At 41.1% G+C, this 24523-nt stretch overlaps 1 protein-coding gene across 1 annotated transcript; it reads left to right on the top strand.

Annotated features, from left to right (window-relative positions):
• Positions 1–4415: 4415 nt before the first annotated feature.
• Positions 4416–14640, top strand: GHITM (growth hormone inducible transmembrane protein). Its single transcript, XM_041473590.1, has 9 exons — positions 4416–4559; positions 5896–6055; positions 7584–7683; positions 7922–8033; positions 9320–9461; positions 10485–10593; positions 11696–11884; positions 12428–12599; positions 13412–14640. The coding sequence occupies exons 2-9, from the start codon at positions 5927–5929 to the stop codon at positions 13497–13499; spliced, it is 1041 nt and encodes a 346-aa protein (XP_041329524.1). The 5' UTR covers positions 4416–4559; positions 5896–5926; the 3' UTR covers positions 13500–14640.
• Positions 14641–24523: the final 9883 nt, after the last annotated feature.

Raw genomic sequence — 24523 nt, 5'->3', positions numbered from 1 at the left:
CACCACACGTGTCTGCCATGATGGATTCATTTTATTTTAGTAACAGATAAAACATGTAAAATTCTTCATAGCAGACAACCCTTCTCCAATTCCAGGCTGGAATTACTTTTGCTTAATGTAAATATATATGAAAGTCCTCAAAATATACAAGCTGCAGTACAAATTTAAGTCCAATGCTTTTTAAAACAAACAAGGTGAAAACTTCACAACAGAAAGGAAGGAAGACAGTTCAGAGCCAGCACAGTTCAGTACCACTGAAATGAGGCTGCTGTCTATTTGAGATGTTTTGAGATCTGGCCAAATAATCCAAGACCCTGAAAATTATCAAACCTGTAGAAAATACAGACACTGCTTCCTTCCTGGCACTGCTCTTGGTGCACAAATTCCTGTATGGAAGGACTTATTCTTCCATAGTAAAGTAATACTCTATTTAATGGCATTTTTTTCTTGCCAGGCTTTAAGAAAGTCATCAGTACTGTCTCCCCAAATTCCCTCCCCACTGCAGTGTTAAATGATATCTAATCTAAAGTGAGAACATGGTGCCTAATGAATATTCATTTGTCACATGAATACCAGGAACAGATTAAGTCCAAAAGTCCCCTGTAATCTGCTGGGAGAGATGTGGAGTGCTGGAGTCAGCACAGCCAGAAAACCTTCAAAATATTTTTCTTCAGAGCTAATTTAAAAACTTCAATGGCAAAGTTTACCCTAAGGAGAAATGGTGCTAAGTACAGATTTATTTCTTTCCTGCTGATGAACACAGCCATGTGAATGACTGAGATGTTTTTTCTTGCAGGAGGGTGCCAGAGCTGCCAAGTTAAAAGCATAAGCTTCAAAACTGACATTGACCCTATTTATTAGCACAATAATGGGCTTGTTGCAGTTCCCGTGGCTTTCCAGGATTGCAGAGAGCTAAATGTAAGTGTGCTTCTGCTGTCCCAGTGCAGGTGGCTGGCAAGGCAGGGAGCATGGTTGAACACACACCCCGTGCTGTCTCCTGGAAGATGCCGGCATTACTTGGGGTCCTCGCTTTCAGGGCAAAGCAACACAATCCCTTCAGAAACTATTTCCCTCTGAAACTTTATTTGCTGAAAACACATGATGTTTCTCCTACAGGACTTGGGGCAGAGACGGGATGAGTCTCTTTTGGAGTCAGGCAGTCAGACCAGCTCTCCCTTTGGGCACTGCAGTTGGAGACCACCATCCCTTAAGCCCTGGCATCAGCCATTTATGGGAATGGCACTGCTGGGAACTAGCAGGGCTGCGAAGCAGGTGAAGAAGGGCTGTTCCTCACCTGGTTCCTGCCTGGAAGAAAGGCTGGGTTTGGAGCCTGACTTCACACTTCCCTCAGGATACTCAAGTCCCCTCATAATGGCATTTTCTGATCCTGCAGAATTTCTAATTAGAAGTTAACCCTCTAATATCAAATTCTGTTTGACCTTCTCTAGAGAAATGTAAGATTTCCAACACATGTAAAACATGTTGTTAAAAACATGGCCTATTGAAAAAAAAAATTTAAATTTTTACATACAAGTAAAAATTTTCAGTACAAGCTTTCCTGTTTATGCTTTTGATTACGAAGGAATTGTTCACCCATTTTCAAAAGCCAGCATCTTCAGGAGATTTCTTTTTTATTACTGTTATTTTTGTTGCTTTGAAAATAACATTTTTTTACAACTGTTTGCTGTTTTCCAAACACTTCTTATTGGTGCATATGAGTCCTAAAAAAGCCAGAAGTGCTTCAGATCCTTCAGGAATCATCAATACTTTTTAGAGACTCATAGAATAGCTGAGGTTGGCAGGGACCTCTGGAGATGATCTAGGCCAACCCTCCTGCATAAGCAGGTTGCTCAGGACTGTGTCAGCTTTTCAAAATCTCCGTAGAAGGATTCCACAATGCTCTGAGCAACCCATCCCACTGTTCAACCACCCTTGCAGTAAAAAAGAAAAAAAACACTAAAAAATTCTTTCTTTAAAAAAAATGTCTTATATTTCAGTTTATGTCCATTGCCTATTGTCATCAGAAATCACTGAGAAGAGTCTGGCTCCTTTGCTCCCTGCCATCAGCTATTTACACACACTGATAAAGTGCCCTAAGAGAGTCTGGCTGCTTTGCTCCCTGCCATCAGCTATTTACACACACTGATAAAGTGTGTGTAAATACACAGAAGGGCCCTAAGCCCTTCTCTTCTGTCCTTGGCAGCCACTCGCCCTGGGGACACTCTCAGTGTGCCTGCATCTTTCTGCTCTCCAGCTGGACAGCCCCAGCCCGTGCTGGTGGGTGTGCTCCTGCCCAGGGGCAGGGCTTTGCACTCCCTTTTGCTGAGGTGCACAACTTTCCTGTTCGCCCAATTCTCCAGCCGGTCTTCCCCCTGGATAGCAGCACCCACGCCTTGGAGTTCTGTGCCACTGCAAACCTGAGGGCACCTCTGTGCCACCATGCAGGCCGTGAACAGAGGCGCTGAGAGCACCAGAGCGGGGGGGGATGCACGGAGCATTTGAGCAGGGCCCCAGGGAGGAGCAGAGCTTGGACGGGGCACCTGTCCCCCCGCCAGGCCTCTCTGCTATCCCTGCTCTTGTCGGCAGCAGCTCCAAGGGCTCAGAGCACAGCTCTGCCGGGTGGCACAGGGACCCAAGTCCTGCCCAGAGAGAGCTGCAGGGACAGCCCAGCAGGGTCCAGGCTGCTTCCAACCGAGAAAGCTCGGGGTTCAGAGGCCGTGCTGCCCCGCTCACACACGCCTTTGGCCAGCATTCACAGGTGCTCGCCATCGAGGAGCAAAGGAGGATCTCTCAGCAGGCAAGCTTCTGTGAGAAGGCTTCTGCAGCTGAGTTTGCTGCAGGGTGGGCCGTGGGTAGATTTGGGTTGCTTCTGACAAAATTATCTATTTAAGAAACAGTTTGGGGGAAATATGGGATGAGTGTCTTATTTGAAAGTCTCAGGAGAGTTCTTTACATGATTATATGCTGTAGTAAAAGAGGTAAGTTTGATTCCTTGCATAAATTATTACTATTAATAACTTAATTATACATTTAAATATTAATTATTATAATGAATCCTTTAGTACCTAACAATTATAGAGTGTTACAAACTCTGAAATAAGCACTACAAGTCTCTAAATAAACAACATACTCATGGCCTGAAACCTGACTTTTTTTTCCTTGTGTTGTAGGAGACCTCAATACAATAGACACCAAAGCTCTGGATTTTCACTTACTCCAACAGAAAGCAAACAAGCGTCAGAGTAAGTAAGAATCAGATCTCAAACCCCAGTAGATTTAGACTCCTCTGATGGAATTTCCACCCTTCTGTCGTGTATTCTTCTACGTCATGAATAAATTCAAATTCTTCCTCATGCTCTTCCATGCTGGCGACTTTTCCGACCTCTTCCATATCTGATCTCTCTTATTTTGACTTTCATTTTGTGAACTAGCAGGTCACTGTATTTCTTTTCTTATCGTTTAAACAAGGAGGCTCTGAGATACAGAAAGGCTAATCTCACATTTCTCAAAAGTCTATCTGTAACTTTCATTCTGTTTCTGGATTTAATTCTATATTCAACACATCTTTTTTATATTTGTCTTTGGTCCTGCTCAAGACCCTTCACAGTCTGTTTTACTTGGCAGTGAAGAACCATGGCCATACGTAGTGTTAAGGTTGAAAGAAACTACACAGCTGTGGCTGGAGAGTGGAGCTGGAAAGGGGCTCACAAACAAAATTTGCTATCAGCTTGAGGATTTGATAGTCCAGGGAAGTGTTGCGCTGTCCTTCCTAAGGCTCACTTTAGGATTCAACTTTGAAAATATTTCAGAGATCCATTTGGAGTGAGGCTGGAAGGAAGCTGCCAGTAGAGACAGCTCAGCCCAAATCGGAATGTTTAGCCCGGGAAGGGCTGTGGCGCACCCCTGCAAGGCTGGGATTAGAGCCGGCAGCATCCCCTTCTGTAATTTACATACACAAGGCTGCTTTTTGTGCCCATCCGGCACGTGAGCACCAGCCTTAAAGCATGCACTATATCCACGAGGAAGAGAGGTGTAACGCCAAAGGGGTCCCAGAGGGGGAGAGCTGTGCTGTGAGGGAGGACACGCACAGCTCCTGAGCTGTCTGACACGCTGGGAAGGACGAGACTGAAATGCACAGGGGCAGAGGCCGTGAGCTGGGTGCAGGCACGGTCAGGGGCCGGGCAGTGTAACGCTGCACCCCCAGAACACCGATGGCCGCCCCGGTACCGCTCCGTTTCTGCGTTCCCCCCTCACGGCCCCCCGCCCATTCCCGCAGCCCTGGGCGGGCCCGCCCCGCGCGCGCCCCCTGCCGGCGCGCCGCCCGCGCGCTTCCAGAACCATCGCCGCCCCGGCCAAAGATGGCGGCCGCGTCCGCGTCACCGCCTCGCCGCCCAATGGCGCCCGCGGGCCCGCGGTCACGTGGCGGCAGCGAGCCAGTCGCCGGGGCCGGGCGGGGCGGTTTGGCGTCACTTCCGCTGCCGGGGGAGGCCGGGCCTGGTGCGGCGGCGGAGCGGGGCCGAGCGCGCAGAGGCGGCGGGGACCGCGCCGGGCCGGGGCAGGTGCGGGGCCGGGCTGGGGCCGGGCGGGGGCGGAAAACAGCCGGAGAGGGCCCGACCCGGCCCGGGCTGAGGCGGGCGCCGCCCTGCCGGGGCTGGGAGGGGTTTGTGCGCGCTGTGGTGCGGCAGTGACTCCCCAGCGCTACGTTACGCTACTGCCAGTTAACATGTGGGAGTGTTGTTCTGGTTTTAGCTCTCGGCTCTCCGCCCTCCTTGCTCTTGATGAAACACTTGAAGTTACCTTGCTCTAAATGGCAGTTTCCCAAAAGGAAAGTAAAATCTCCGAGTCGGCCCTGTGTCATCTCCCGCAGGCTGTGTCATCGCCGTGGGAGAGCTGCGTGTGGCACAGTCGGGACGTACCTCGAGAATCCTTCCCGTTACAAAAGCAGCATTTCGTAACTGCTGCCGAGCAAAGGCACTTTATAGCAGCAGGATTGTTAAATGCTCAGTCACTCCTCTGTGGTTCATGCGAGCTGTCCGGTGCTGTGCGTGCTTGTTCCTCACCCGTGTTTAAACCTGTCTTTCTTTAGAGTACTCTTAGCTTATGTGATCGCTGCACACATATGACCGGTATTTGATACAAGGCACTGGTAGTTGGGGTGTTCCGTGATATGACGGGTTGTGTGTAATTATAATTAAAGGTCGTTAAAGTGACTCTAAGGCCTAGGGGTTTTTTGTATGATGTACACCATTTGTGGCAGTGAGCCGGCAGTTTTCAGTACCAGTGGGACACACAGGCTGATTCTACTGGTTCTGTCACTGTTTTCTGGTCACAATTGCTTAGGATGATCTGAACCTGGGTTCTGGGCTGTGACCTTGACTGAATGCTGTGCCCATAAACCTACCTGATCCTTTAAAGCATACCTTAAAATCTCTGTGACTATTTCCCACCATACATCTTGTGCTGTTTGCTCATTTGGGTTTATACTTCTATGGAGTTTTAAGTAAATTTGGAGAGCAGAGCAGTCAGGCAGTGTCATGTCTCAAAACGAAGGTTAGTTGCTGAAGTAACTCAAACACAAATACATAAAGGGTCTTGATTTAATTTGTGCATATGAAAAGTGGAATATGCTCCTGTTTTTGAGTTAATTGTGAGAGAGAAGTCTCTGATGGAAGACTTACACAGGTATAAATACAGGTAAAGCAAAGTTAAACTGTGTATTTAAGAAGGTTTTACTTCCTATTACAGTGCTTCGGTGATAACACTGTTTTTACTACAGATTTTCTCTGGTTGGTTGGTTTTTATTATTTCTGTTGTAGTTGGGAGTAAGTAGTTAGTGTACTTTGTCTAAAAACCATGTAACAAAACAGCAAAATACATTTTCTTGTGCACTTGCAGGAGCACAGTGTGTTAAGTTATCTCAGCAACCATGCTGGCTGCCAGGCTGGTGTGCCTGCGGGCACTGCCGTGCCAGACCATCCGCCCCACCATCACTCAGGCTTCCCCAGCCTTGAGGAGCTCCAGCATAAAAGCATACAGGCTGTGGCAGCCTAGCCAGGTAAGGTAATGCTCTTTCTGATGGCCCTGACTGCACATATTTTAGAGGGTTCAGTGTATTGCTAAAATAAGCACTTTGTATGGAGTACCTCATGTGAATGAGCATGCTTGTTTGAGGCACCTGCTCTAATTTCCTGAAGGAAAAATGTTCTTCAGTCAAAACATAGGGGTTTTGGAGCAGAATAAGTGAAATCTTCTGTTTCAGTGACTGACTTGTGTCTTGAAATTAATGGGCAAAAGAGGTAGTTAGGTATGGACAGGCCTTACTAGGTAAGGTGGGAGGAGCAGAGATTCTTGTCCTGTCTCCCTGTTCCCAGGTTAGAGTCTTAAATATAACATTAAAATAAACACTTTCTTTTCCGTTATTTTAGTCCCAATATGTGTTTCGAGCTGTAATGTAGGTTAGAGCAGTTTCTGAGCTATGGCAGGACAGTCACAGATCTAAGCAGCGTTTTTAAAAACCACACTGTCATTATCCTGAGACACTGTTTACTCTTTATTAGAGAGCATGTCTCAGACCTGCAGCTCACAACTGTTAGGGGCTGTTGTTGCTCTTCTGCCATCCTGATAAAAGTGCTAGTGGCAAATTCTTCACCCCTTTTGTATTTTCCTCTTAAGCATTCTAAGTTTGTAGTGGGTTTGTGTGTCTAGCTCTGGGCTGGATTTCATTGCTGCCGAGCACAACCAAAGTCAAGGGCTCTGGTAAACCCTTTGAATTGTAGTGCTCTAGTGCCTGATGAGAGTAATGCTTATAGGTTTTGTATTCTAGTGTTGAAACAAACTCACAGTTTGAGGTGAGTCCTTGACTGCTCAGATGCAATTTTAATTTAAAAATTCCTGTAAAAAATGGTAAGAAAACAGAAAGTTGTTCTTGAACTTAAATATGAGTGTGTTCTCTGTTGGTCTTGCAACTTACTAAGACTTTGAGCAGCATACTATAATTACTTGGAGCTTGTTGACCTTAAAAATCTTGAGTTTCTAGGCCTTCATTCAAGGTTTGTTCTATAAATCAAGGTTAGACTTGTAAGCAAGAAATTTGTGCTGCTTCTCCAGCTTTAGTGTATGTAAAATAGCACAAAAGTATTGTGCAGAAATTTTTTTTTACGTTGAAGTGTTTGAGCAAAGATTATTTTAGTGTCGAAAGCAGAAGGCTTTTTTACAAAACAAAAAAGTAATTATTATGTTTTTATATCTAATAGAGAGGCTTGTGGCTGTGTTTAGTACAATGGCACTGAAGTAGAAGAAATGCAGTCTGAATATTTCAGCGTCTGGAATTCACTGCATTGGTGAATTTGGTTCTTTATGGTCAATTGGTTCTTTACTTCTAGAATATGTGAATGTTTTTCACAAAGGTTCCTCATCTTTAATGCTTACTTGTTTTCCTTGGGCACAGTTGCTTTGTATGTATGAAGGTAAACACAGATTAATAAGAGATTAATTAACAATTTTAAGTGTAGCAAGTAAGTTGGCAAGACTATCTTCTATTTTATTTCATTAAATATTTCTTATGTTATTTCTGAATTTAACAGAGTTATGCCACCAGAGCAAGAATGGGCACAAGGCGTGGAAAACTTGGCCAGGATGTGAAAGAAGCAGCATTTGAGCCATCTGCAGAAGCTGCACTTAAAGGTAGAGGAGCTCTGCTTAAAATACTGAGAATCTTTCAACCTGAACTTAAAACTTCCTCAAAGAAATATGCTTTTCACTACCGAAACTGGTAGTGAACTGACTTGAAATGAAGTGAAGCTTTTAGAAGGAGGGGTAAAGTGGAGCAGCTGTTGCAGATACATCAAAATTCACGTGAGGATGTTGTTAACTATCCAAGAAAAAGCATTAATGGGGGTGTGTTTTTGATTTCTTTACACAGCTGATCGCCTGGGGAAATTCATACTTGCTGGAGGGGCTGCTGTTGGCCTGGGAGCCCTGTGCTACTATGGAATGGGCATGTCCAGTGAGACTGGGGCTATCGAAAGGGCTGCGTAAGTAAGAGGATTTACCTCTTCAGTGAAGCAAATCTCCTCTTTAGCTGTCTCTTCTTTAGCTGCTATCACCCAGTGTACACTCAGCTTTGGTTTTTCTAAGCTCTGAAGAGTAAACCCCCACCTGTGTCTGTGCAGGTTTTTAAAGCAAAATTAGAATTATTCAGCCTTAAATGGATAGTAGTAACCTCAGTGAGTTTATTTTGCTAAATCTAATGTGAAGAGTATATCAACTTGTCTTATGTGGTGTGCTCCAGATAACTTAGGAAGTGCGGTCTTCTGAAAGGCATTGCTAAGGCCAGTTTCCGTGGTGTTCTTATGAGACTGTTCATTCAACTTTAATACAGCTGTTAAAAAAGTCTCCATTAAGCACAGTATTTTGGCATAAGCTTTGATATAATAAATGTGTTCTTAAAATTTTAGTGACTTGCTTCTTGGTCAAAAAAAAAAACCCCTGGCTAATGGCAAAACTGTATAGTTAGACTTGAAAGATAGGTAGTAATAAGTATGGGTTTGGGAGAAATGTGTGTTGGGGATATTTTGCTTTATTTTGCATTTGTATTTGGAAGTTTCAGTCTGCATTCGTACTGAACATGTGCCATTTGTGTCTGTGAGAAGCTTGTCATAGATAGAACTATGTCTGTGACATAGGTTTTTTTCTGCACAAGTCTTGAATAACAGGTCAAAAGAGTGAAGTGGGAAAAATCTATGCACTTTGTTTAAATTTAGTGTTAGCAGGGACAGTTTCCTTTTTATAGTGTGAGCAAATGATACTGCAAAAACTCATTTACGTGTAGGTCTGTTGCTATTGTTAGAGCTCTCAAAACGACATTTGTGTCCTGTGGTGTCAGATAACCATGTGCACTATGACTCAGCAATTTGTGAGCTGCTCAGCAGGCTGCTCAGTGCCAGTACACATTCTGTAGACCTTTTACCTGAAACCAGTTTGTTATATACACACAACCATTCCTTTCTTTTTTCTGTAGTTAAAAAAATTCATTACTCTGTTTTCCATGCATGCTTCCTGCTTAGAATTGAATTATAGTTAGCATTTGTAATTTTCAGTATTTCTACTGAGTTAACATTAGATTAAATCAGCAAGATTGGCAAGTTCTGTCCCCATTGTAAAGTAAACTCATGGCAGAAGTTGCTAGACCTCATCATTATAATGAAACCTCCCTTATATCCATGGATGTAAATGTACTTGGCAGCTTGATTGTGTTTTTAGCTGCTCTGTGTTCTGAACCTGGTAACTGCACAGCTCTGTGTGACTGCTTATTTTTCAGTATTTGGCCACAGTATGTGAAGGACAGAATTCAGTCTACATACATGTACTTCGCGGGCAGCATTGGCATGACAGCTCTGTCTGCTGCAGCAGTGAGCAGAACTCCTGCACTCATGAACCTCATGACAAAGGGCTCCTGGCTGGTAAGCTTCGTTGTAAAAATAAAAGTATTTGCTGAGGAATGCCACCAAATGATGGCTGATACTAAGAAATCCGAGAATTATAACTACTTGGTAGAAAGTAAGGCAAAACTTAATCTACCTTAGTGTCCTTATCCATAAAGACTATTCAGGTATCCTGATGATACTTCATGATGTAAGATTTGGTGATTCTAGTCACATTCTGACATGTGTTTTCTATACTGTTTTGATGGTTTGTCAAAGATAAACTACACAAGCAAAAAACACTATGTTTGCCTTACCAGCTATATATATGCAAGTAAGAACCTCTTAGAAATAGCTACCTAAAAAAAAGGCATGTTTTCTGTTGCTGTCTGTAAATAGAAACTGAGGTCCCTGTGCATTCTTACTCTGCCCTGTGCTTTGCCATGCAGCACTTGTAAAGCTGTCTCTGTCAGGGCTGAAACAATACTGGTAGGCTTAGTATGCATTCAGTGTGTTAAGTGCAGTGAAACAGTAACAGTTAAATGCCAGTTTAGGGAGATGAATTTGATAAAGTGTCATCGGTGATAAAAGTGGTACAATTCTCACCAGTTGGGTAGATGTTGAATGATTCTGCTTGGAATCATGAGTAAGAAGAGGCACTGCGGTTAAAATCATTGGTAGCAAAAGCCAGTAAACTAGTGTTGGTTTTGGGTGGAGAAATGTACAAGAAAAGGAGGGCTAACACATTTCAGGTACCTTAATGAGAGTGAGGGGCAGGACCATGGGTTTCCCTTTTCTTACTTTACACAGCCAAAAGAGTTACCAACTTCATCATTAAATTTGGATTTCTAGAAAACTGAATAAAAATAAATGAAAATTACTGCAAGCTAAAATCTGCAAAGATTTGATTGTAACCTTGCAGGAGTAGAATCGATGAATACTCCCTCCAGTTGTGAATTAGGTTGCTGTTTTCAGAATCAGTGTTGACTTTTAGACTAGGAGATTAGAGCAGAGACCATATGTCCATCTGCTAACTTGAGCTCTGTAATGCTGTTTCTTCAGGCAATTGGTGCAACTTTTGCAGCCATGATTGGTGCTGGAATGTTGGTCAGGACCATATCCTATGAACATAATCCCGTAGCTAAACATGCAGCGTGGATGTTGCATTCAGGTATGTGTGGTTTTTAGTGTTTGTTGTAGAGATATCTGTGATTCAGTGTGACCAAATGCTTACTTTAACAAAACTCCGGCTTGAAAGTAAATTTTTATATACTGTTTCAGGGGAATTGAGGTTTTTCAGAGATCAGAGAAAACTCCTGAATGTCAGGGAAAGATGTCTTAAGTGTCCTTAACAGAACTCTAGTTTTTTTCACAGTCTTCTGAAAGTCATGCTCAAGTTAAACTTGAGGTATATATACTCAACACTGGAAATGGAACTAGATGGTTTCATGGCTGCTTTGGTTTTGTGACCACTTTCTAACACTACCACTTCTGTAGGTGCTCTTGCCCACAGTAACCATTCTTCAGCTGTGCAGGATTGGAGGCATTTGAAAACTGACTAGAAAAAAAAGGAGATTTTATTATTAGTCTACTTTGGATCTGTACTCACAGCTAAAATACCTGATGGACATGCATCTCAGTTTCTCACTAATGATATCTACTTCAAATAGCAATGGCTCTCATTTTTCAAAACTGTTTTGATAGAAATATTTTGTAGTTTAGAAAAGACACGTGGATATTGGGAATTGGAATCATATTTGCCTCTCCAGAGCTAACATGTCTCCCAAGAAGAAATTATGTTTTATGGTAGTGATTGTTATTAAGTGAAACAACCTAATGAGATATTAATGCGCTAGATGCACATTTCCTACAAGCCTCTAGCAAAAAATCTTACTTGCCTAAATAATTGTTGTATCAGAAATCTGTCCTGCTTTTCAGTGTTGCATGTTCCTAATGCTGTTATGTAGTTGATAAGTCCATGCTAAATATCTCTTACCAGCTCTGTTATGAACCAATCAATATGTTGACTTTTGTTAGTCTTTTTTTCCCAAGATGAGTTCCCTGAAGTGTTCTCGTGCTAAATAAAAGTACATAATGGAATTTACGGTTGCTAATTTATTGTGCTCCCTTTTAGAGAAGAGCACAATCAAGTCCATTGGTGTTTTGTAGTGCATGGATTAGTTTGAGCCATGCCATTTGGCTGGAGATGAAAATCAAGTGAGTTTGGCATGTTGTATTCCAAGTTTACATGTGTTCTGTTTTGCTTTGCTTAGGTGTCATGGGTGCAGTGGTGGCTCCTCTGGCTTTCCTTGGTGGTCCTCTGCTGATCAGAGCTGCCTGGTACACTGCTGGAATTGTTGGGGGGCTCTCAACTGTGGCCATGTGTGCACCCAGTGAAAAATTCCTGAACATGGGAGCACCACTTGGCATAGGCTTAGGCTTTGTCATTGCTTCTTCAATTGGTAAGATACTGTTTCAGTACTGTCATATAAAGTAGGTTATGAACTTCAGCTACTACGGTGCAGCTCACAGTTGCAGGCTGGTCTGCCCAGTGAAGATTTGACTTAAATACAGCCTTTGCAACTCCAGCACAGCAGAAAATGTTCTGTCATATTTGGTCTTGAAAAGGAATGTGAAGTTATGGTTCTGGCAGCTGTTAGTCTGACAAACAGCCAATAGGGGTGCCTTATATTTTAGATACTGCCAGTGAGTAGGGAAGTGTGATCTTAGTTCTCGATCCAGTTGTTTTCCTTCATGTGTTTTAGTCATTGTTGTAGTCATAGGTACTTTCACCTGAAGAACAATGCACAGTTCCCTGGGGTGTTCAAAATGAACGGGTTGTATATGTGACGTCTTCAGTGTGCACGCTAAAGCTCTTGGTATCAAACCTGCACCACAAACTGAGAATTGAACGCTTACTGGAAAATGTGTGCTCCAGTGACTGGAGTTTGACCTACCTCAGAGTAGCAGATTTACCTTTAACACTTTTGTACATTCCTCTCCAGGATCCATGTTCTTGCCTCCCACCTCTGCTTTTGGCGCTGGGCTGTATTCGGTAGCGGTCTATGGCGGCCTGGTGCTGTTTGGCATGTTCCTGCTCTATGATACACAGCTGGTGGTCAAACGGGCTGAAACTCTGCCCTTCTATGGAGTGGTTAAATATGACCCCATCAATGCGTAAGTGTTCTCTGTCTCAGTGTCTGGGTAAGAACTTGCCTCAAGTTAGATTGAAGTATGCTTTGAAAGTAGCCTTTTGTTTATTGTTCAAAAGTGTGTTGCTGTTAAATGTGAAGAATCACAGGGTTTGAAAACAACAGTGAGAAAATAGCTACTGAAGTTAAAACTGAAATCGTTGTGAGAAACAGAATTGAGCGTGTGATGTCACATGCCTCCAGCAATACATTCTAAAATGTATTTTTGTTTTCTAAAGCATTGCTGGCAGAATTTATACCTGCTTTCTGAAAATAACTGTCAGTATCAGCTGAGACAAAAAAGTTAATCTTCCTATAGTCATTTAATATTTATTAGTCTTTGTCACTAAATAAGAAAGCTGCAATGGTGTGATAGGGAAGGAAGGATTGACTCTTCAGTAAAGACCAAGTCTGACTAAGAAATAACTTTCTCATAAATGTCTGTCTGATGCTAGGTGAATTCTTACCTCCTTTGGTTCTGTTTTATTCTAATTAAAGTAGAGCAGTACTGATGTTCTTGAAAATTCTTGGAGATAAACAGATCAAAGTTCAATATAAAAGCAGAGGCTCCTGTATGAGAGCAGGATACTCTGTTAGGATTTCTGTAAATAGTTCTTGCTGGCAGAGGTGGTAGAACAAACCACGGGTGTTCTTTGACATACAAAGCACCGAAGGCAGTCATAGCTGGGTTTTGTAAAGATAGTTCATGCAGGCTCTTAAAATGAAGTATAATGGTGTGAAACACCAAATAATTCTGTGTCTGTTCAACAGCAGTAACTGTCATTTCTTGTTTCCTAGATGCCTGGGTATCTACACTGATACGCTGAACATCTTCATTCGGGTGGCCACCATGCTTGCAGGTGGTGGAGGTGGCAGGAAAAAGTAAACAGAGACTCAACTTTGCAACTGTCTGACAGCCAACCTAGTGCACATATTAAATAAACATTCATGATTAAAGCAGTAATGCTCCAAGTGAGAATTTTAAAGCATTTCAGCATATTGGTTCAGTGCAATGTGATTCAGTCTTAGTTTATCTTCAAACACTTTCCAGCTCTGTGTTTAAAATAGTCTGAACTGCTTCTTCTAATTGTACATTATTTTGGGAAAGTAAATTATTTTTAATATATGAATAAAATAGTCCTACCTGCTTTTTGAGGGGTTTGATGGCAGTTCAACTCTTACTTTCTTTTTTGTTTGGTTGGTTTTTTTTAACTGTTGTTGCATAGTAAAGGAAGTAATTTTTGAACTGGTATCCCATAGGCAGATAGGGGTACAAGCTACTTCATGAAATGCTGCTTAGATGCATCAAGTTTTTGTTAAGGTTAATAAATTTTCTTTTAGTGGCATCTTCAGAAGAAGTCAGTAAATTGCATATGGCCCTAAATGCAATCATGACTTTGACCTGGGCAGAAATTTCAGAAAAGATTAAGCAGGTTTAGACAGGTTAGATGACCAAAAAAAATGTAAAGGAGACAAGATACGGGAACTATGCAGCATTTGTCCCATATGAACTTCAGTCTCCTTCTGAGTACACATGAGAATTCCTTGCTTTAATGTTGACTGGCTATAATAGCTAGTTTATTTTGACACTAGATTCATAAGACTGTTAAATGGCAATATAGCTGTGTCTTTCTTCTGGTGGCTAAATTCCTGTACTGTCCAGAAAAGCTCCTAGTGGTCATCTCTTGGAAGCTTGTACAATTGGCCCAGAAACTGGGAATTCAGGATGGCATGCTGTAAACCCTAGGATCATAAATTTGTCCTGCTGTTGTGTGCATTAGTTTGTTCAACTCTTCTCCAAATTGATGTATTAAATGTGGTCAAAAAGAAATGTTCCCTAACAGTGAAATTGATTTAACAGTAAGAAATTTATACTTTCCAGACTCTATTGCTGTATGTTGGAATAAAGGGGGAATTCTTGGGCCATGAAAATTTTGACCTAATGTAAGTAGGTCATATTTTCAGTTTCTGGCAAATATGTTATATTTATGTATTGACCTATGAGCAATAAAATTCTAGCCTCACAAGTTGACTACTCTCACTTTTCCCCATGTTAATAGAAATATTTTAGTACCCCTGCACTAACAGCTTGGTGAATACTACTCTAAATATTTTTTGGTTATGGTTATAGTTTCCTTTGTAAGAGAGTACATATTCCTCTGTAAAAAGATCTGCAGAGATTATTCTCAGTTTCACTGGCTAGCACCTTTTTGGGAGCGTTTCCCAGCTGGAAGATACTGGCTACATATAAAGTGTTTCTGTTAGTGTAACCTGTTGGCCACTTATTGCAGCCAGTGCTGCTTTTATGTCTGTCATACACTGTAGTATTTTTTGACTCTTCAAACAGAGGCAAGAAAGAGTGGATTGGGAAGAACCTTGTTGCAGCTCCTTTGTGCCCAAAGATTTAAAGGCACAATATAGTTCCTGGCACTGTTACAGCTGGAGGGACATCTGTAGTTCTTAGAAGGAAGAAATTTTGGATCATGTCAGTTGTAAGTAGCCTGTTCAGAGAGTTTTATCTTTTTAAGTAATTTGATACCCTTAATTTCTTCTTTTACTGCAGCCAAAAACAGCAGTGTGCTTGTCCTCAAAATCTGAAACGTACAGGGAGCTGTCTTAAAATTCTGATATTCATGCTTGTTACAAAACAAAATGCAGGCAAAAGACCTTTTGTCTAGATTCTGAGGCTGAAGTTTTAGGGCTTGACTGTAACCCAAGGGGGGGATTCTGGTCTGTTTGGAATAGTGAGGTGTAGAAACCAACACACTGCTTACAGGAAGTGTTTGCATGAACATGAGACCAAGAGGAAATCTAGTAACCTTTTGAGAAATAGTGCCTGGAGAAACATGAGCATCACTTATGCTTAGTCTTGTGTAAAGGTGTGACTTGGCTTCTGTGGATGACATTACAGCACTAGCAGTGTTTTCCTAGTGTTTGTCTCCAAAAGAAGGAAAAAAAAAATGAGTACTTTCTTTACATTTGAAGTCTTAAGTCAAAAAGTAAGATCTATCTTAATTACGACAGCTCTGATTTGATGGGAGCTGGAAATTTAAAGCCAGCACTACCATCAGGGACTCCTGGCAAACCTATTTACAATTAGGAAACTGGGATTTTTTGCAGGTCCAGGCATGACTCATCGATACGTAAATTGAATTTGCCTAAAAATTCCCCACCTTCTACAGTAATTCCTTATTATGTGTGTCAGAGGACATTAAAGATGTAAATACTGTGTTTAGTCCACAATTTAATTAAATTCTGATCTTTTCTACTGATTATAACTGGTTTCTACAGATTTTCATGATGTTTCAAGTAATTCTTCTTTTAAATTGTGATCTAAATAAGCAGCTACATAATATTTACTCGTTTACTACCATTTTATCAAGAATATAAAGCAATTATTTTCCTAAGAAAGTGTTCTTCACTGTAACCTAGTATAATTAAGGAGGCCAGGTCCAACTGACACATATTTTAAGCTTGCAAAGCAGAATGCAACATGAAATTTAGATCTCACCTAATGAAATTATTGAATGTAATTAGTTTTGCAACTTTCATCCAGCTTGCCCCACCTCTAATGCTGCTAAAAGCTGTCAGGTAATACACACTTAACCTTTGTAAAACCTTTATAATAGTTTGCCTGTAACACGGTAACAGGGTGTGCCTGATGTCTTTATGTTACTTGAATTGGTCCCAAGGCAGAGATTATTCTTTCCTACTCCTGCTGTCATTAAAGAATAGAATATTTTTTTAAACTCTTCAATATTTGAAGATAATTTAAGAATACAGCATAATTTTGCTTGAACTTCAGTTCATAGCAAACTTGGAATTTAGAAATTGTTGCCATAAGTTCACTTCAGATTTTGAGATAGATTTTTAGAAAGAAAATTTTAGAAACTTTTCCATCTGGAAAAAAAAAAAAAACTTGGGGGGGGAATTCATTTAAATAACCCCTCAACAGATTATTTAAGTAAGAGCTGGATTTTTATTTCAGTATTCAGCCATCTCGGTGACCTGTAGTCAGCATAAGAAAGAGAGATGGGGAAAGCAAGACAGGCTGTTGCAACACAGGAAACGATCCATCAGTCAGTGGCAGCCGTGGTGGGGGTGGCTGCTCAGTCCTGGCACCTGGCACTGCAGGGGCAGCTGCTGCAAAGGCACGTCACAGGTGTGACATCAGGCACTAGCCCAGCATTAATACCGCACAGAACTGGCAGACACAAACCCAACATGTCTGAGAGTGATGGCTTTTAGATCTAACCACCTCTCCTTTGCCAGTGATGAATAGGAGTAGGTCCAGAAAATACCATCTTTGCTAATTCCTTCACTCAGTTTTGACACCATTTGGTGTGTGCCTGCAGACATCATTAAGCTTCTAACAAATCTTTAGTACTGCTGTAAGGCATTTCTTTTATGTGCTTGTGCACGGGAGCTAAACCTTTACTGCAATATAGTGGTGTTTGTTTTTCCTTCTATGAATGAGCAACACTGTAATACATTATGTAGTACATAGTTACATTTTGTATTCTTGCTAGTGAAGAACACCAAAGAGAACTACTGAAACTGTTTTTTTTAATTATCACAGTTTCCTTTAAAGAAAGAGCATGACATCACATTCTTGTAATTTTGGTCAACAAAAATTGAAGTGGGATAGGGGAGAAAACGAAAAGCTTCTAAGCACTAGCAGAGAAAAAATTAAATCTAAATTTTAACTGGAAAGGTCAAGATTAAATAAAACTCCCATGAAAAAGACTAACTTTACATTTTTATAAATTGTATAGTGGTCTGCATATCTGTGGAAGTACCAGACTTCTTCCTGGACGCTAACCCAGCACCACTGCAATGGTGAGATAGCAGAGGCATGATAATGTACTTGTGTTGAGGTAATGACCTTGGTGTTACACGTCTTCCCTTACTGCCTGCAAGTGTAAAATCACTGCATCATCCCACCTAGATTGGACATGAGATGTTGCACATCTACATTCCCTACCAAGTCACCTTATTCCTGACTGTTGTGATATCCATTCAGAGATGAAGATCTCGTATTTTTTTTCCTAAGCAGTGCAATACGTCCTCATCCATCCCTCTCTTTTCTAAGAAAAATGATGCTACAAGTTAAAAAAACCCAACAGACTGCAAAACCGAATACAAATTGCATGCCTTGTAGCACTACATTCCTTAAGGACTTCTGAAGAACTTGTAGGAGCAAGAGCCACTGATCAGATTCCTCCTCCTGTCCAAGACAATGTAAGAAAACAAAATTCCACATGTGTTTTACAAATTATATTTGAGTCCCAAGGGGATGAGAAGAACTACTAGCTAAGCTGAAATGCAGAAATGTCACTCTTTTTATGTCTCATACACAGATGGATTCATACAGAACTTGGGCTCTTGAAACTTCAGCAGAGTTCTCCTATCCCATCAAATTTTCACCTGAAAGTAAAGCCATTGCTTCTGAAGTCTTCTTTCTTTTACTGCTTCCTAGTCACATTAAGTACAACTGAGGTGACCATAAATGCTTTGGTGGACAGACTGTGTTCAGTGCATTGAAATGGTGCCCAGTAAACTGGATTGTGGGATTTTAGCAAGCTGACAACAATGGAACAGTCCATCAACAATGGAACATTCTCCTCAACTGTCTCTCTGTCGGAGGTGGCAGGAGGAAAAGTTGAAATTGATACCATTTTAGAAATGAAAAGATCTTTAGCCTCTAAATTCCTTAGTTCAAATTCTGCACTTTTTTACCAACTATGTATAGTTTGTATGAAACAAACTTGTTTGTATGAGATGATTAGCATATCTACAATGTACAGAATAACCAGAAAGAGGTGACAGTGGCCAAGTAACAGCATCAGGACAAAACACTCTGTTATCTCTGCAACCACCTCCTATCAGATAGCAGAGACAGGGCTTATTCATGTCTTTAAGAAAGAGATTATTATGCAGAACAATCTCAAAATCTTTCCAAATGCCTAGGGGCTGACATCTGCACAGTATTTTCTATTTTGGAGGCTTGCCAGCTGAAATAAACACCTTATCTATTCAGGAGAAAGAAGAGTGAGATGCCTGCCCAGACATCTGTCATTGTACCTGCTTCACTTCCTCTTACCAAGTTTTCTGGAACAAAGCATTGGGCAGCCAGACTAGTTACTTTGTACAGGAGACCAGACAGACTTCATATTCTTCTATCATCTTTCTGAAAAACAAAGTGCTGAGTGAAACAAGGACGAATCCTTTAGAGCCATGGTAAGTGGCAAGAGGGATAATCTTCCGTGCTTAGGTGCCTGTTGTTTCCCTACTTTGGGAGAAGTAGCACGCAGTGGGAGCAGATCTGCCTCCTAGTGAGAAGGTTACACAGCTCCTCTCATCACCCCGTCATGGAAGTGTGAGCTCTAGCAGATTACCTGTCAAAAACAGTCTCTTAAATCACATCTTGCCTGAACTAGAAGACTGGGCTACCACAAAGAAATGTTTCCATCACACATAGCACACTGAACTCTGCACCTAATGTAAGTTTTTCTGGCCTGAACCCTTGCCTCATTTCGTTATGCTGTTTAGAAGCCTACAGCAACCAGATAAACCACATCTAAAGCTTGAGAAACTAGAGAGAGAACACATTAACTAAGCAGGTGAAAAGGGAGAACATCTGTTTTTTCACGTTTGCCACATTCCCAGCAGGAGGAAGGTTAAAGCTAAGCAAAATAAAAACAGCTGCAAGTTCCATTTTAATAGCACTATCTAGGACAGTGACCTGTGAAGAGAATGGAGTGAACACACAGAGTCTGGACACCCTGAACAGCACACAGATTCAGACACACCAGCTGGCAGCTCTGCAGAGGCTTTACTTGCAGGCACAATGTGAGGAGTGGCAGGACACTCATTGAAAAAGCTGTGTCAAAGATGGTTTAAACCCTGTTCAAGGACAGTCTTCAAAGTGTTTATCAGCTCACCATAAAACTGCTAGGAGAAATTATAACCTGTCTTGCTCTTCATTCTGATCTTTGTTAGTTAGTATATCCCACATGTTGTTACTACTGCATCTGATACAGTGACTGCTACTGCAGCCTTCAGCTTCTATACTATGTTCCCTCCTTCAAAAACAGACCACCACATGCTCCTGGATAACTGTGTTGGTTCACCATAAGTGGTCTACATTGAATTAAATTAACTTTGTATCCGTAAAGTTCTTAAATATTTCCTGCCTTCTCAAAACAGCTCAAAAGTTAGTTTCATTTAGCTCTGAATTTAACAAGACCATTTGCTCCAACTGTGTTATTCTCCTTATGCCACAAACAGCTGTTTCAACCTGGTTAGAAGAAATTTTCATATACAAAATGCAGATTCTTCTTAGAATGGCATGACCTTTAAAAAGTATTAGTGAATCTTATATTAACATACCACTTCCAGAAATAATGATTCTGAATATGCAAATTTAAGAGTTTTGGCAAGTACAAATGGAGACTCTGGATCATGCCTTAATTTAGCATTAAGAAATCAAACTACTTTCTTTAAGATACTGAGAGGCATCCTATGTGGCTTTTGAACACCAGGTATTAATGTGAACATAATGCAAATCTCAGGATGCATCCCTTATTTCCCTGGATTCAGAAATACCTCTGCACTCAATTTCAACCTTTTTTTCAACTGGAAAGATGTACAGCAGCTGCTGCTCATTTCATAAAATTCATGTCCTACAGAAGACTATCATACAGATGCTTCAGACTTCCAGCTGACAGACCCTAAGGACACAGGTTAGCAGGGTATTTAGTAATCTGTGGTTTTATTCCATCTCCTGTCTCCAGCCATTCCCTTGGCACAGTTCTGTGTCATTATTTTGTATAGTCTGTAACCTTATTTGGTAAAGACTTTTATCTCAGGGCAAGTCTAAAGATTATGCTAGGTCATTGCTTCTATTCTTCCATTTTCAGTTTGCTTAACATTTCCTGTAACATTAGCATTTATAGAAGCATATGAAACAGGGCATTAAAAATTACAGGGTTTAACCACAGCAATGATCAGCTTTTACAGCCTGAAATTTAAGATAAAAAGCACAGGATTTTCTTCTGAAAGTATTCAGTTTAGGAGAAAAAATGTCTTCCTTAGCTATGTTTCTTCTCAAAACTGGTAAGCAAGATATACAGTGCATGGACCCCAATACCTACTCAAAAGAATCTCTCAAGGTTTGCAACTAGACCTCTTGGTGAAAATAAACAAATAAATTACAATATCCTCACCCCAATAAGTTATATTGATAAATTCATGCAGTATTTTAGTTTTAGAAGGTTTTTGGGTTTTCTCTTTGCGTTCTTAGAGCAGCCTGACAGTAAGACAGCACAAACTCCTCAAACAGATGCTGTCCTTGAAAAAATGGGTGCTTTTTCCTATCAAACCCCTCTCTGGGGCTTTTGGGTGTGCAGTGATGACTGTACAGGTTTGCCTCATTTCCCCTCATAGTAGCTGGAAGGCTTGGATTGTTGTAACAGGAGACCAAGTAGCAGCCTGCCTCTTCCACACAGAAAACAAGTGGGGCATTCAGGTAGTACACGCTGTTTTCTTGCTTGGGGTGATTGGTAAAGTCACATTGCAGCGATGTATACTTAGAAAAACAAGTCTTTGTAAATAACTTCCATTGCCAATATTATGTTGTGAATATTTCAGAAGAAAGATGGGGTGTTTTGAGGTAGGTGTTGGCAGCACTTTTTGTTTCAATGAGCATAGCTGGAAACGTCAATAGCCATTACGTGGTGAGGTTCTGTTTTGCAAGTCATCTCCCATTTTACTTTTCTGTATTCATTCTTTATTTCGTATCATGCACACAAAAAGAGAAGGTGATGCTTCTAGTTTAGGCTAAAAATACATGAAAAATTATTTGGGTATTATTGTGGTTTAACCCCAGCTGGCAACTAAGCCCCACACAGCCATTCACTCACTTTCCCCAGTACATGAGCTTGTCTGGAGCTTTCTCAGAAACTGTGATGGAGATAAAATACTGTACTCACCTGGTGAAATCCTTGCTTCAGTGCTACTCAGACAGCCTGATTGAATGTTGCAGAAAAATTACTCTCCTACCAACCCTTTCTTGTGCCTTATTGACATTTCAGATTTTCTGCAAACCTTTGCGAGTAGGCTGACCGGCTCCATTTTACATGCTCAGTTTATGTTGGGATTTATGTTATTTAATTCAGTCCTAACCAGCAAAAGTGTTGACTTTAGAAGTACAAAATGAGTACTCACACCCATATGTTTCAATATTCAAAAGAAACCTGAGATGATAACAACAACATTGTTGTCATTCATCTTTCTCTGCATCAACTTAACTGTAGAAGTCCCTCCTGACCTGCTCAGCAGGGAGGAGAACTAACGACCTTACTACAGGCTGAACAAGGTGTGCCAGTGTGAGGCAGAGCTTTCATAAAGCACTTTGAAGGTAATACTACCTTGTAGCAAGTTTTGTTAGTGATTTGATTCTTGAACCTTGGTAATGCCAGCCTTGGCAAACAAAAAAGGCTGCCAGGCATTAGCAATCTTCACCATATATGGATATTGCTAGGTAGGACTGCAGAAATAAGCTTTTGGGGCTAAATTTGGTAGATAAAGGGGTGACCCAATTTGGAAGGCTGCTGATGAATGCAAGAAACAAGCTAAATCCCAAACCTGAAATAGGAAACTTTTAAAACAGGTGCTGGGAGCAATATTTGTGCACCAGAGTGAAGCCTTTTATCCTGCTGTAATTCCAGGTCTGGGTGGCTTGCATATATTGCTCCCACCTTTTAAGGCTACATAACTTCTAACATATTCTGTTGTTAGAGACCCAAATCTTACCAGATTAAGCTGGGAGAATTGAATGCTCTCAAACCTGAACTTTTTGCCTTTTCTAAGAGACATGGCTCTACAGTTGATCACTCCTTAAAGGCCTTTTTTTTTTTTTTTTTTTTTTTTTTTTGAAGTACACTCTGTGAACCTTGATATTAAGTTGAATTTGATGACTTCTTAATCTTAACTGTTAGCTGGAATCTTCACAACTTAATTATTCAGATATAACAGAAACTGAGACGTTAATAATAAACTCAGAAATCTGCTGCTTAACCAGCTGTCTTGTTAATTATGGTAACAATACACTGGCCATTGCTTTGATTAAAACACCTTGGGTTTAGTTTGCCTTTTCAAGCCCCAATCACTATCCATACAGATTCAGTTCTGCTGTGCTCTCTCCCTTGCTAAGCATACAGAGGAGCACACCAGGTCCTCTGGAGAGGCTGCTGTGAAGCACAGGACAAGGACTCTGCCTCAGAACATCCCTGTGTACTTTAATGCTTCAAGCTCCTGTGTAACTGGTAAGGAACTCTCTATGCTGCCTCTGTCTGAAATAGGAAGCGCTGTTTCTTTTCATCTGTTGAGGTGCAATACAAAGGCCAACTCTCCACCCATTCTGAACATAACATTCCTTTGGCACTATCTTATAAAAGCTGAGGCTGTGCTGGAGGAGACCAAGACACTCCTTCAGCCTCCTCAGGAAAGTCGCGTGACTGGTTGGAAGGATGAAGCTCCTGGCACTTTGTGGCTTTTTGTTCGTCTGTCTTTTGTGCCTCACTGTCTTTGTTGCAGAAGGTACAGTACTATAGTCTTCTAACACAGCTTTCTCTTTTCCTGTTCTTTCCTTTTTTGATATAAAATGCTTATTTACTGTGTTGATTTTAATTAAAGGAAACAAACACAGCTTGACAATGAAAAGGAGGATTGAGCTTAGAAAATGACTTAGACTGCAGAATGTGGCAGCATATCAGTGCTTTGGTTTGTACAGTAGTGTTTCCTCTGCTATAGCCTGGTGCACAGCATGATTAACTTTTACCTTAATCTGTGTTCTGAAATCTGCTCTTCTGAAAATACATTCTATTTTCCCAGAAGATAACCAGCCATCCACCAATGTAAAAATAGTATAATTTTCTCAGTAGTGGGAAATGTGTTAATGGAAAAAGCTCTATCCTTATGAAATAAGAGAACATGAATCAGGTTAACAGAGTACATGATAAGTTCTTTATAGAGCAGTGAAACAAATCAGAGTAACTCTTCTGATGTTCAATCATTCTAAACTTTGTTTTCCTTTGTTTTTTTTGTTGGTTGGTTGGGATTTTTTACCACTGATAATCAACATTTCATCTGAAGTACCTTGAGGCACTTAGTTACCATTTTGCAGTATTCCAAATTCACAGAGCAGTTAAAATCCTGAAAACAGAGGATTTCCCATCTGTCTATAGCCACATCTCTGCAGATGTCCTTGTGCATTTGTAGAAGGACAGTTCAGTAGCATTTTTAAATTGAGAGGTGCACTCTAGAGTTACCTGTGCGGATTTGAGGTTTAATATTGTGAATCTCTGAGACTCACCATGATTTTTCACAGTGTGTATTTTATACAAGATGTAGAGGGTAAATGTGAGATAAAGAAAAACAAATAAGCTAAGTGTCCAAAGGTCAGGAGCAGCAGACTTGCCATGCTTGATATTTTCTAGAAACCTTTCTAAGAATAGCTTTAGGTGTAAATATGGGCATGGAGAAACATGTGGAAGCTGTTTTTCTAATTGGTTAAGTCAGCTGCCCAGTTTTGTCATTTACTGGTGTCTGTGCTGGTAGAGTTGTTTGCCATAGGAGTGGTACCTGAAGCCCTTCTGTTCTCTTTGCCTTTTCTACTTCTTTTTATTCAGGTTTTTCCATAACACTTGAGGAAAACTTTAGAAACAGTGCAAGGGGAGTTGTAGAATTTCTAGAAGTGTCTTCAGGAGCATAAGGGAAGCCAGCTCAGGAAGGATAGGAGATGGCCCTATCAATAAAACACAAATGTGAATACCTGCCAGTTCCCGTAAATAGTGTTTCCTCCTTGTTGATGTGCATGGTGCTTCCATGAGTCACAAGGTGGGGAGG

This window comes from Pyrgilauda ruficollis, unplaced genomic scaffold (assembly GCF_017590135.1).
Source record: "Pyrgilauda ruficollis isolate IOZ18807 unplaced genomic scaffold, ASM1759013v1 scaffold11, whole genome shotgun sequence".
Lineage (NCBI taxonomy): Eukaryota > Metazoa > Chordata > Aves > Passeriformes > Passeridae > Pyrgilauda > Pyrgilauda ruficollis.
The sequence above is the reverse complement of the archived record's forward strand: the minus strand, read 5'-3'. Positions and strand labels throughout refer to the sequence as shown.